Source organism: Bos indicus x Bos taurus, chromosome 21 (genome assembly GCF_003369695.1).
Source record: "Bos indicus x Bos taurus breed Angus x Brahman F1 hybrid chromosome 21, Bos_hybrid_MaternalHap_v2.0, whole genome shotgun sequence".
Taxonomy (NCBI): domain Eukaryota; kingdom Metazoa; phylum Chordata; class Mammalia; order Artiodactyla; family Bovidae; genus Bos; species Bos indicus x Bos taurus.
Genome location: NC_040096.1, coordinates 69,233,646 through 69,246,638, shown reverse-complemented (window position 1 = coordinate 69,246,638; position 12,993 = coordinate 69,233,646). Strand labels below are relative to the sequence as shown.

The 12,993-nt window shown below is 61.6% G+C and overlaps 1 protein-coding gene across 5 annotated transcripts; it reads right to left on the bottom strand.

Annotated features, from left to right (window-relative positions):
- Positions 1–1,187: 1,187 nt before the first annotated feature.
- PLD4 (phospholipase D family member 4) lies at positions 1,188–8,242 on the bottom strand. 5 transcript variants are annotated; one of them, XM_027521579.1, is made up of 10 exons: positions 8,054–8,242; positions 5,658–5,863; positions 4,855–5,038; positions 4,551–4,671; positions 4,221–4,348; positions 3,196–3,396; positions 2,417–2,556; positions 2,141–2,306; positions 1,970–2,066; positions 1,188–1,657 (listed from the first exon to the last, which is right to left on the bottom strand). In XM_027521579.1, exons 1-10 carry the CDS (start codon positions 8,225–8,227, stop codon positions 1,455–1,457), a joined length of 1,620 nt encoding a protein of 539 aa, XP_027377380.1. In that variant the 5' UTR covers positions 8,228–8,242; the 3' UTR covers positions 1,188–1,454. The 5 variants fall into 5 exon arrangements, with proteins under 5 accessions (XP_027377380.1, XP_027377382.1, XP_027377378.1 ...); XM_027521581.1 differs by having other exon boundaries at positions 1,970–2,062; XM_027521577.1 differs by lacking the exon at positions 2,417–2,556.
- Positions 8,243–12,993: the final 4,751 nt, after the last annotated feature.

Sequence of the window (12,993 nt, the reverse complement as noted above, 5' to 3'; positions counted from 1 at the left end):
CCAGATAACACCTGGGAAGGAGCCTCCTCCCAAACTCACGGAGCTGCCGGTGGCAGTCAGTTCCTTGCTGGCTGGGTGGCCCGGGGCCCCGTTCCTCGCCAGCTGGAGGCTGCTCTTGGGGCCCTGCCTCGGGCTTGGCTGACGGACAGCTCACAGCACCTTCCTGCGTCCTGCAGCGGGCTTGGCCCCCGGCGAGAGCTGTGCCACTAACCGCCTGTTCACCCCACCTGTCCCAAGTGAGGTGGCTGGCGCCCCCCATCCAGGCAGCGGACCCGTCCACACAAGGGCCTGGGTCCAGGGTCCTCAGGGGCAGGCTCTGTCCCCCACACCCCAGAAGGAGCCCCCAGGCCTCTCGAGCCTCATCACGCTGGGTCTCCCGGGGGGCGGAGGGATTCTGCTTTGGAGCAGGCCTCTGCGGCTGGCCACCAGACCTACCACATGTGGGGCAGGCCTTGCCCTGGCTATGGGCCCTCACCATCTCCCCATCACGGCCTGGACTGTGGCCAAGCGGCCGGGGGAGCAGAGCGGTCTGGGATTCTGCTGCTCCTGGGGCACAGCTGGGGTGGGGCGGTGGGGGGTGGGCACCAGGGGCAGCAGCTCACGCACAGACCAGCTCCTGGACCCGCTGGATGCCTGGGAGGCCCGCATGGAGCCGTGGCATCCTCTCCTGACCCCCATGGGTCTGGCGGGGTTTGGGGACCATCCTGGCAGGCAAGGATGCTCACGTCCTAGCTGTCTGACAGCTGCCCCGCTGGCTCTCTCTGAGATCGTGAGGACTCGGGGCCCAGGGGTGGTGGGTCAGGGTGGACCTGGTGTCCACTGGATGGCTCCCTCAGCTGCCAGGGTCTCTTGGACATTGAACCAGCCCACAGTTCTAGCCTCAGGCAGTCTGGGGCCCTCTGCCTGGGCAGGTGGGCTCTGAAGCCAAGGTCAGAAACCAGGAGATGGTGAACTGGGCTGAGACAGGCCTCTGAACCCCTCTCTTTGCTGAACCCATCCCCTGACCTGTCCCTGGGTTCCTGTGGGCCCAGGACTGGACACCAGTGAGAGTCAGGGGCTCCCCCAGTAGGTGCCTGGCCTCGCCTCGGTGTGGCCTCATAGACACAGGCCCCTCGCAGGTATATCGAGGCTGAGCAGAAGCGGGCGCGGCCCCGCAGCCGACGCACACAGAGACACAGAGGCACACGCGTTTTCTAGAGGCCCCACTTGTGGACAGGAATGGCGGCTCCGTGGGAGTCAGGGAGGGGCATCCCGGACAGCTCCCTGGAGCAGGCGGGGGGTTCAAAGGGGCTAGATTTGGAGAGCAAGTGGTTTGTGTCCGCCCTGAAGTGGACAGTCCCGCCCCTGACCAGGGCTTGTGCGAGTGAAGCTGCTTGGAGTCCAGGCTGGGGGCCAGGCAAGGCAAGGAGGCCCCACCCCGCTGCCAGGACCCCGCTGCCAGGAAGGGCCGAACCTCAGCCCTGCCAAACACAGTCCTGGCCCTGGGCCTGTCCATCCAGGCCCACGGCGTAGCGGGAGCTCCAGTCTCGCTCGAAGAGCTGCCGCAGCTGCTCCTGCACGGTGCTCACCCCCGGCTGGGCGCCAGAGGCCCTCTGGCTGACCACCAGGCCCACACCTGAGGTGCTGCTGAAGTAATCTTCTGACCAGTTGGACGTGCCTGCGGGCAGCGGGCACAGGAGGCTGGGGATGGGGCCGCACGGGTCCCTCTGCTGCCCCACCCAGCCCAGTGGCCCCTGTGGCCACTGGAGGGGTCCAACCCCTGCCCGCCCACAAACTCAGGGCTCAGTGAGCTCCGTGCGGAGATTCCCCACCTGCCCTGTGGGGCCAGCTGACCACAGGGCTGGCTGCCTCCATGGAGAGCCCTGAGCCCTCCTGCACGCAGGCCCCCTGCCTGGGGGACACGAGCTTCGTGCAGACTGGGGTGGCCTCGCGTGGAGCCCTGGAGGACGCAGGCTGCCGCCCGGCTCACCTATGTAGGCCGCCTTCTCCGTGACCATGAACTTGCTGTGGTTCACCCTGCTGAAGGGGATGTTGGAGTGGTTCCCCACGGGCACGATGAAGACTTTCTTGGGAGAACAGAGAGTGTGTGTCGGGGAGCAGACAGGCCGCTGCCCAGCCCGGCCCAGGGACGCATTCTTACCACGTCCATGGACACGTTGGCCGCTGGGTTGCTGAGTGCCTGCAGGGACCGCAGGAAGGGGAACATCCTGGGGTCCGTGTTGAGCCAGCAGCTGACCAGCAGGCGCACGCGCACCCCCCTGCTGAAGGCCGCCACCCGCAGCGCCGTGTCCAGCACTGGCCAGTAGCTGGGGGAGGGACATGGCAGGTCAGGGTCCTCGGGCCGGCGGAGCCCTGCCAGCCTGCCTCGACGGGGTCCCTACAGGCGAGAAGACAGGACAGCCCCCAGCCGGCCCACCTGGCGGGGTGTCTGAAGCGTGTGGTGGGGAAGTACTCCATCACCGAGGCGTAGAGGAACTCCCGGGCAGCCCCCATGACCGCTAGCAGCGCATCCAGGTCGCGGGTGCGGCCGTGGGGGCAGAGAGAGGGCGGTGACGCCTGTGGGGCCGGGTGGAGGCGGGTCCCTAAGGGGTCTGGTTCTGAGCTGCTTGGTTACTGGCCCGAGACCCCACCACACACCCACCCTCCAGCCCTGGGAACTGGGAATAAGGCAGGAGGCGCAGCCCGCAGGCGTGGGGCCCTGGGCTGGCCTGACCCTCGAGGAAGCTCCCTGGGGGGCTCAGCCGGACTCCCACATCGGGACACGTGTCCCTCCTCTGAGGCCAGGTCTCCACTGCAACCGAGCACTGGGGTAGCTGCCCGTACCCCAGGGAGGTTCCTGGCTGGTGGCTGTGGCCGCCTGCCCCCCGTTCCCTCCACTCTGCGGTGGAGGGACACCATCACTGGTGCTCTGGTCCTACCCGCCCCCGCTACCCTTCCTGCTCCCTGAGTCAGACCCCACCCAGCGATGTGCCTGGAGGTTCCCGGGGCCACAGAGCGTCCCCCGCCACCCAGGCCGCCTGTCTCCTGTGGATGATGACGGCAGGGTGCTCTGCCGGGGTCACCCCGGGGACCACAGCCGCGGACCTCGCAGGTGCTGCGGTCTGCAGGGCAGGCCCGGGTGGGCGAGACTTCTGGTGGGTGTGGCCGGGCAGAGAGCAGGGGCTCAGAAGGGCCTCAGGGCCTGTCCACCCTTACCGAGAAGTAGACCGTGGTGGGCACCCCGTCAAAGTGATCCCGGAGCGGCTGGAAGCGGTTGATGTGAGAGGAGAAGTTCTGAGGCCAGCGCTTGGGGAGGACAGCCCTGGGTGTCCCCAGCACCCAGTAGGTCTGGAAGGTCTTCTCCAGGTCCTGGGCCAGGCGGCTGCAGTTGTAGATGACAGCACCGAGCTCCTTCACCTGTGGGCATCCGGCAGTGCTGCAGGGGCGGGGGGCCCTGTGTGGGGCTGGGTGGACCCCCCCAGCCGGGCCAAGGCTGCCCGGCAGGCGCGCACCCCCACTGGGCAGCCAGTCTGCAGCAGCATCATGGAATCCACGTGTACAGGGGAGCTACAGGGAGGGGAGCCCAGTGGGTCCTTGCTCTTCTTACACATTATGATCCAAGGCCAATACGTGTTCATTGCCAGAAAACAATAGAAAGCATCAGCGCCCAGAGAAAAACAGCTCGTTCTTCACTGCTAATCGACAACCGCTGCTGATGGCTGACGGCTAAAGCGCTGCTTCTCCTGAAAGGGTTCCTGCTTTGTCCGCATGGCCCCTTGGACAAGGTGACCTGACCGTGTTTCCAGGCGGGTAAGCGACCTTCTACAGCAGTGCCTTTAGAGTCCTGTAACCCTCCAGTACTCTTGCCTGGAAAATCCCATGGATGGAGGAGCCTGGTGGGCTGCAATCCATGGGGTCTCTGAGGGTGGGATACAACTGAGCGACTTCACTTTCACTTTTCACTTTCATGCATTGGAGAAGGAAATGGCAACCCACTCCAGTGTTCTTGCCTGGAGAATCCCAGGGACGGGGGAGCCTGGTGGGCTTCCGTCTATGGGGTCGCACAGAGTCGGACACGACTGAAGCGACTTAGCAGCAGCAACCAGCCTCCGGGTGTTTCTACCACAGGGGCGTTACAGACCTGCCTCCATCCCCCGAGATGACTGCCCACACGGGGACGTCAGGGGTGCCAGGGCGGACGAACTCCAGGGGGCCTCCCCTCCTGGGGCTCGGGGACTCACCTGTGTCAGGGACCGCCAGTCCATGTTGGCACTGCCCACGTAGATGTGCCGCCCATCCACCACCCAGAACTTGGAGTGCAAAACGCCGCCAGTGAGCTTTCCCATGGGCACGTGTCTCACCTGGGCACCTGACAAGGGGGCAGAGCGGTGGGTGAGCCCGCATCGTGCTGAGCCCAGTTCCTTCCTCCTCATGGACGGTGTCCTCACCCCCACTTTACAGGTGGGAGAAGGAGGCGTTGGTCGGCCCGGGGTTCCCCCAGGCTCCCAGCCCCTCCCCAGGCAGCCCCAGAGCTCTCGCTGGCCCCCGGGCCCAGGATGGCAGGCTCCCACCTCGGCTTTCCAGGACCTGCAGGTCAGTGGAGTTCTTGGCCGGAGTTGGGGTGCTGGTGGCCACGGCCAGGGACACGTTTCTGTCCAGCAGCTGCTGCAGCTTTTGCAGGAGGGCCTCGCCCTGTTAGAGCAGGCCAGGGTGAGAGAGAGACCACCCTATCCCACAAGGAGGGGCCCAGATCTCCCCCGAGGCGGCCCCAACTGCCCACAGCTCGGTCAGACAGACGGGCAGCCTGCTGGCCTTGCTGTGTGCCTGGCCCTGGCACAGCCCGCGGGCTCCGAGTCAGGGGCGAGGGCCACACACCGGCTGGGAAGACGAGTCGTTGACCCCGATGTCGGGCCCCGTGAGGGACCAGTAGAAGGAGGCCACGTGGACGCTCTCTCGGGCGGCGTCCAGCAGCTGCATCCAGGCCTGGGCCAGGGGCTGGGCGGCCGGGCTGCCTGCTACAGATCGCAGGTCCTGGGGGATGCTCTCCACGAGGACGAGCCTGCAGAGGGGGTGCCGGGTGTGAGCATAAGAGCAGCCGGCCAGCCTCGCATCACCTGCTCCATCCCAGTCAGCAAGCAGGAGGCAGAGCCCAGGGCGGATGGGGCAGGGCAGGCCTGACACCAGGAGTGCCCGGGGGGGCCTGCCCGAGTCAGGGCTTGGTGCCAGTCCCCACCCCCACCCAAGCCCAGCGTGCTCCCCTCAGAGCTGTTGGGTCTGGGCTCCTGTGGGTGTGGAGGCCCTTGGAGTCACCAACACTGACCCAGAAGGGCTCGGTCAGGGGGTGTGCTGTGTGGTTCTGAGGTTCCAGGACCCTGGGATGGCCGGGAGGGGCGGGGCCTGTGGCCCTACCCCAGGCGGGAGGGATGCGACGGCCACCCAGTCCCGGGTGACAGCCTGTGTGTCCTGCCAAGAGCACTCCTCAGCCTGCCCTGACGACGCCCTGACGACCCCCTTCCTCCAGCCCACCCTCCCGGAACCTGCCTCTTCCCAGAGGACAGGAAGAAGGACAGTGCTTGTCCCTCTGGGGAGACCCAGGCTGGGAAGGCAGGGGCGTCTGGGGCAGAGCCTCCCGGGCTTGCCCGCCCGCCGCTGCCCCGCGGAGCCCACGGCTTGCTCACCGGCAGGAGTCCTTTCGCTGATGCCGCCTCCGGGCCTCCCGTCCTCGAGGATCCCAGTCCACACGGGAGCCAAGGCCCCCAGGCCTGGCGGGCCCTTCCTCAGGGCAGCCCTGGCTCCAGGCGGAAGGGGAGGACCTCAGCCCCAGGAGGCAGGTGAGGGTCACGGCGCCCAGGCACAGCAGCACGAGCATCCCCCGCACCTGCAGCTGGAGGAAGACACCACCCGGGTCCCGGGGGCCGCACTCTCCTGAGACAGACCACCCCTGCCGCCAGGAGGGGCTGGCCAGGGCAGGCCTGAGGCCACGGCCTGGGGGCTGGACGTGTTCTCGGGTCCTCCAGACAGGTGCCAGCAGCCCCTGGGCGGGGAGTCCTGGCCCCCTGTGGCTCCTTCTGCCCCTGCCGCTCTGTCCCGGGGGTCCTGTGTGGCGGCTCAGCCCCTCCTGCGGGCCCCCACTCTTGCAGTGCTGACTGCCCTCTCCCGCGGGCCGCAGGGCAGTGTGGAGCCGGGCCACGCCGGGGCCACCCGTGTGCAGCAGAGGCCTCAGCCCCTGGGCGGGGTGACCGGCATCACCCGCAGCTCTGGGCCTGGGCGTGGTGACCCCACACTCCCGGGCAGCTGGGCAGTGGGGAGGCCACCTCGTGGGGACCCTGCAGACCCTGTTCCTGGCCCAGGTGACCCTCACCCTGGCCTGGCCTGAGGGGTTGAGTCCATCACCCAGCACTGGCGCGTGTGTGCGTGTGCGTGTGCGTGTGCATCCTGTGTGCATGTGCATCCGTGTGTGTGTCTGTGTGTGCGTGTGCGTGTCTGTGTGCCCGTGCGTCCTGTGTGTGCCCGGGGCGTGTATGGCCTGCTGGTTTCCCTCTCGGCGCCCCCCAGTGCGGTGTGGGCGTCTGAATCTCAGTTCCTCGTTTCAACCGCAGCAAGTCTGCCGCCATTTCTGCTTTCAGGCTGGGTCCTCTCGATGCTGGTTCATAAATAGCTGCTTCCCTTCCTGGGCTGGGCCCCCCATCCTGGCCCTGTGCTGGCCCCTCCTGGGAGCCAGGCAGTGACCCTGGTCCTGGCTGGGGGCCTGGCACAGAGAGAGGGTTGTTCTTCTGGGGGCTGGGGGCTGGGGGCTGAGTCAGGACCCCTTGATGCTGGCGGGGGTCTCTCTCTGCCCCAGAACTCTGCAGCCAGCTGGGGACGGAGGTCTTATCCCCTCAGAGTGGTCCCTCTCACAAGGAGCTGGAAGCCAGGCAGACTGGATCCGGTTGGAGTTGTTCCCCTCCCCAGAGCAGTCTCAAATGCCACCCCAAGCAGGATGCTCCACAGCTCTGAGCTGAGGCTGCCCTCCCTTGAGTGTGGGGCGGGGTCCATGCACAGAGATGTGGTCCCCCCAACCCCACTCCCCGGCGCCCACCACCAACCAACTTCTGAGGCTTCTGTGAGGGGCAGGTGCAGCCCTCCCTCCTGGCCTTGATGGTGAGTGGCCAGTGCCACCTGGGGCCTGGGGCTGGGGTCACGCTGCCCGCCTGTGAGCACAGCTCAGCTGGGCACTGGGGCCCAGGGAGCCAGGCTGTCGCACAGGCCCCGGGTTCTGGGGGTGTCCTCCTGCAGGGCCCCCAGCCAGCCTCCATGGGGGAGGGGCAGCCATGGGAGCTGGGCCTGGGGGCGGGGGGCCCTGGAATTAGAGAAGGGGCTCAGAGCCCGAGGCCTGGCACCCCTCCCCACCAGGAGCCCCTACACCCTGAAGAAGGGAGCTTGGGGGTCTGCCACTCCCCTCCCTGCCCCAGGGGGGCTTCCCAGACCCTTCACTGATGCTCAGGAGAGGCGATCAGGGTGCAGCCCTGTGCGGGTTCCCGGGCCAGGCTCACAAGAAGGTGGGAGTGCCCTGCCCCCGCAGCCCCACCCAGGGGCCACCCAGCGGAGATGACTGCCAGGCCACCTACCCCCTTGTGAACTACAAGGGCCTGGGGAGGCCCCCCATCCAGGGGGCTCTGGGCAGCTCGACCCTGAGGACCCCATGTGTCCAGGGTTGGGACTGGCTGTTGGGAGAGGGTGACCCACCAGCACTGGCATCTCAAGGCTGTGTTGGGCTGGGAGACCCCCGGGGGGCAGCTCCGTGCTACCCCCGCCCTGTGCTGGGCAGATCCCAGCTGAAAGGGTGGGACTTGCCACCCTGCAGGGCCTGGGGTGCAGCTGCCCACCCCAGGCTGAGCTCGCCGGGAGAGCCCAGGCCCTGTGGTCCTGGCTGCACACACCACTGGAGGGATGGATGATGACCCGCAGGCCGCACTGGAGCTTCGTGACCCTCTGGGCCCAGGGCTGCTGGCAGCACCGGTCAGGGGCGGTGGACTAAAGCCCCCTTCTCAGGGCCCTCGGTCCGGTCCTCCCATCTGACCTCGCTGGCTCTTACCTCCAAGGGTCCCGCCTTGGCGTTCATCTTGGCTTTGCCACAGACGCAGGCCGTCAGCTTGCAGGCCGTTACCGCGATCACCTCCCACCTGCCTCCTCTCTGCAGCCTGCTGCTTCCCCTTCTGGCCACTTCCTCTTCATCCTCCGTACCTCCCTCTGCGCCCTTGACAGACATCTGGAGCCGGGTGAGCCAGCTAGAGGGTGGGGCTGAGAACTTTCACAGCCAGAGAAGATCCCTCCCCAACCCCTACCCCCAAGTCACAGGCCTGTGCATCCGAGCTAGGTTTGGTGCAGACCTTGTGGTGCTAGTGTTTCGCCTGCTAACGCCAGAGACTTAAGAGACGTGGGTTCGATCCCTGGGTCGGGAAGATCTCCTGGAGAAGGGAATGGCAGCTCACTCCAGTATTCTTGCCTGGAGAATGCTATGGACAGAGGAGTCTGGCAGGCTACAGCCCATGGGTTGCACAGATTTGGGCATGACTGAAGTGACTTAGCATGCACGTGTGCATCGAGACTCAAAGAACCAGGTCTTGAGCAACATTGTTTATTTCCCCATAATACTGGCAGCCTAGGGATGGTATTGGCTCTGCAGCCATTGGGAACCAGGCCCCTCCAACTCTCAGTTCCCAATCCCTAGGCTTACCTGGCAGCCTCATGGCCACACAATGACTGCTGGAGCTCAGTCACTGCCTCCTGTTCCTAGCAGAGCAGGATATAAGGGCAGACATCCGGGAAGACGTCCTGAAAATCTCACAGGGCACTTCCACTCACGTCTCATGATTCAGAACTTAGTCACATGGCTGCATGTAGCTGCAAGGGAGTCTGGGAAATGGAGGCAGCTAGGACCTCCATCCTGGAGAATGCATGTTGGCCGCTCCCTGGGCTGTCTGAAAGGCAGGCTGGCTATAGTTTGCTCAGCCCGGGTTCCCAGCGCGGGCCTCTGCCTCCCTAGCCCCACCCCTTCTCCCTCTGCCTGGGACTCTCTGAGGACAGGACCCTTTCCCATTCCTTCATTCAAAGTCCTCTTTGGATGAGGTCTGGGTGTGTGCCCAGGCCCTGCCTGCGAGACCCCAGCAGGACAGGGCTGCAGGGGCCCTGTCCAGGGTGCTGACCTTTGGGTGACCATGGACAGGGTATCGGTTCCCGGGCAGAGTCCTGGGGCCGGCGTGAGTGTGCTGAGAGGTGAAAGGGGAAGATGCCACTGGCTACCCCCAGACCCCTGTGCTTTCTTCTAGACACCCTGTCAGTTCAGCCTGGGGGTCTGCCCTCCTCTCCAGACCACAGCCGAGGTGGCCTCTGCTCCTGGGTAGAGTCACTGGACACCTGAGTCTACTAGCCCGTTTTCCTTCATTAACATCTTCACTTTCCAAGACGGTGCTGGGCGTTTTCAGAAGAGTTTCCCAGCGTGCTCCATGGGTTTTGCATCTGGAGACACAGAGCAGCGTCAAGCATGGCTGCAGCTTGCAGGCCCCTGACGACGGAGCGTGCTTGCCCGTCATGGGGTCTCCTCCTCTGTGAAGCCCTGTTTGTGTTTTTGCTGTTTTTAGTGAAGATTTGCTGATTTTTTCTCATAGGTTTGAAGGGCTTGCTGTATTTTCCAAGTCATCAGTTTTATGAGTGTAGCAGCATCTTCTCTTACTCTGCTGCTCCATTAGACTTGTTCTCTGCAGAAAGTCTCAGACACGCTGACTGGATGGGAGAGCGTGACGAGCAGCCATTACGTGCAGCTTAGACTCCACAACTGTCGACACGCACCGCTTCTGCTTCAAGAAGGAGTCTTCATTTTATTTACTTATTTGTTTTATTTTTTACTTGAGGCTGTGCAGGGTCTTTCTCCAGCTGCTGCAAGTGGGCCCCTCTTGTTGCAGCGCATGGCTCCTCCTCACGGTGGCCTGTCTTCTTCTGGACCAGGGGCTCTAAGGCGCGCGGCTTCGGCAGTTGCAGCTCCAGGCTCTGGAGCACAGTCTCAGGAGTTGTGGCACACAGGTGAGTTGCTCCATGGCATGTGGGATCCTCCCATGGATCAAACCCATGTCTCCTGCATTGGCAGGCGGTTTCTTTACCCCTGAGCCACCAAGGAAGCCCCCAGAAAGGAATTTTAAATTAAAGAGGGATTATACAACACAGGGACTATGGCCAAATTTTTATAAAAACAACAAATGGAGTATAACCATTAAATGCTGTAAATCACTCTATTGTTCACCTGCAACTTATATAATGAAGTGAAAGTCACTCAGTTGAGTCTGACTCTTTGCGACCTCATGGACTGTACAGTCCACGGAATTCTCCAGGCCAGAATGCTGGAGTGGGGAGCCTTTCCCTTCTCCAGGGTATCTTCCCAACCCAGGGATCAAACCCAGGTCTCCCGCGTTGCAGGCAGATTCTTTACTAGCTGAGCCATCAGGGAAGCCCACAACTTATATAATATTGTGTTATAAATCAACTATACTTCAATAAAAATAAATAAAATAAATGAACAGAGGACATGGGGAACATTTCACTTCCGAATACTTCAGTGTGCCTTTCCAAATAAACAAATTTCCTACAGGATCACTCCTAACGAAATCAACGATTCCTTAACTTTATCAGTGTAGTGGTTCATTCTTGTCTTCATCCATCCTAGCTGCTGTAACAGACTGAGGGGCTTATACAGGTCTGGGGGCTGAAAGCCCAGCATCAAGACACCGGCCCATTTGGTGTCTGGTTCCGGCTACTTCGTGCTGTGTGGCTGGACCTTCTCACTGTCTTCCTCCTTCCTGGTGGGAGGGGCCAGGGAGCTCCCTGGGGTTTCTTCGTGAGGGCACTAATCCCATTCCCGGGGGCTCCAGCCTCATGACCTAATCACCGCCCCAAGGCCCCACTTCCTAATAGCATCACATTGGGGGTTCAGTTTTAAAGATAGGAATCTGGGGGGACAGTAGACATCAGTCTACATCGATGCTAAAACTTTCACCAACTTTCACTAATTGTCACCAGGTTGTCACTTATAGCTGATTTGTTATTGCATCCAACTGAGGTTCCCACATTGAGTTTGGTTTTTACGTCTCTTAAATCACTTCCTCACGCTCACCCCCGAGACAACCTTTCCAGCGCCTCCCCTTCCGCTCATGGAGTGTCTGTTCCTCTTGCCGGGGCTCCTGGACTGAGAAGTGAGCTGTAAAACCTGGTTATGACAGGGACAGAATGAAGGGGCAACATGGGTGATTACATAGTTACTTCCACTGGGGAAGTGTAAATAGGAAACTTGAGAGACCCCTGTAAGTTAATGATAACTGAGAAAGCAGGGTTGCCTAACCACAGAACCAAGCAGGCTGGCTTAGCGACAAAACCATCCAGCAGAGCCCGGGACAGGCCCTCAACAAGGTGCATGAGGCCCGCATCCTGCCCGGGAGCTCAGTAGGTTAATGAGTCCTAGGACGTGCTCTCTCCACCCACGAAAAGCGGTAATCTGTGGACCTAGCTTGACCACGTAGGGACAGGAAACTCCCCAGCTCAACCTGGAGGCAGAGCCGATAATGGAAGCATGACGTCTACTCAAAAAAGACAAAGCCGGTCTTCTCCCCTCCCCACTCCTCCTTTGATTATAAAACTGCAGCCCTGTCAGTGCTCGGGCACGGCGCTTCTCGCCCTCCTGCTCGTCAGCTGCAGGAGTGTTTTGATTATAAAACTGCAGCCCCGTCAGTGCTCGGGCACAGTGCTTCTCGCCCTCCTGCTCGTCAGCTGCAGGAGTGTCCTATCCCCTCAGTCACTTCTCATCCACTGCTTTCAGTCCCAGGCGGACGGAGCCCCGGGAGGACGCCAGCAGGCAGTGCTGCGTGATGCATGCCTCCGGGCTCGGGGTAGATGCCAGCAGGCGGTGCTGCGTGATGCATGCCTCCGGGCTCCCGGTCCCCTTGGGGTCCGGCTCCCATGCGGGTATTGACACAAAGCCTGGTGGTTATCAACCTGGATCTCCTTCCTGGCACTTGGGGAGCAACCTAAGGGTAAACACTCGGGTGCCCCGCAATTTCCCATGCTTCAACTTGTGTCAAATGGCTTCAGGCCCTTAGGTCTTCTGATTTTATTATTCTTCCACATTATTCCTGCCAGTCTTCTGTAAGGAAGTTCCTACTGACTATTCCCAACTCATACGTAACGTTACAAGTTCGTCTTTTTTTCTTTTATTGTCTCCCCCACTTTTGTTGCTGTTGTTCAGTCACTCAGTCACTCAGTCTGACTCTTCGCACCCTCACGTGTGACAGCGCTCCAGGCTTCACCATCTCCCGGAGCTTGCTCAAACTCGTGTCCACTGAGTCGGTGATGCCCTCCAACCATCTCATCCTCTGTCGTCCCTTTCTCCTCCTGTCTTCAATCTTTCCCAGCATTAGTGTCTTTTCCAATGAGTCAGCTCTTCGCATCAGATGGCCAAAGTATTAGAGGCTTCAGTTTCAGCATCAGTCCTTCCAATGAATATTCAGGGTTGATTTCCTTTAGGATGGACTGGTTGGATCTCCTTGCAGTCCAAGGGACTCTCAAGAGTCTTCTCCAACACCACAGTTTGAAGGCATCAGTTCTTCCACACTCAGCCCTTTTTGTTGTCCAGCTCTCACATCCATACATGACCACTGGGAAAACCATAGCTTTGGCTATTCGGACCTTTGTCAGCAAAGTAATGTCTCTGCTTTTTAACACATTGTCTAGATTTGTCATAGATTTTCTTCCAAGGAGCAAGCGCTTTTTAATTTTATGGCTGCAGTCACTTTTCAACTGAAGTGTGGTTGACTTGCAATGTTGCATTAATTTTAGGTGTTCAGTTCAGTCCAGTTCAGTTGCTCAGTCGTGTCCGACTCTTTGCGACCCCATGAATCGCAGCACGCCAGGCCTCCCTGTCCATCACCAACTCCCGGAGTTCACGCAGACTCACGTCCATTGAGTCGGTGATGCCATCCAGCCATCTCATCC

Bases quoted from the DNA above. Each gene is read 5' to 3' on its own strand.
- PLD4 (XM_027521577.1), bottom strand. From the start codon at position 8,227: ATGTCTGTCAAGGGCGCAGAGGGAGGTACGGAGGATGAAGAGGAAGTG. The intron at 5,039-5,657 runs GTGAGCAAGCCG...CCCCCTCTGCAG, and splicing joins CAGCGAAAGGACTCCTGCCG to GCTCGTCCTCGTGGAGAGCA. The intron at 2,307-3,195 runs GTAAGGGTGGAC...TCCCTCCCCCAG, and splicing joins CCACCACGGTCTACTTCTCG to CTACTGGCCAGTGCTGGACA.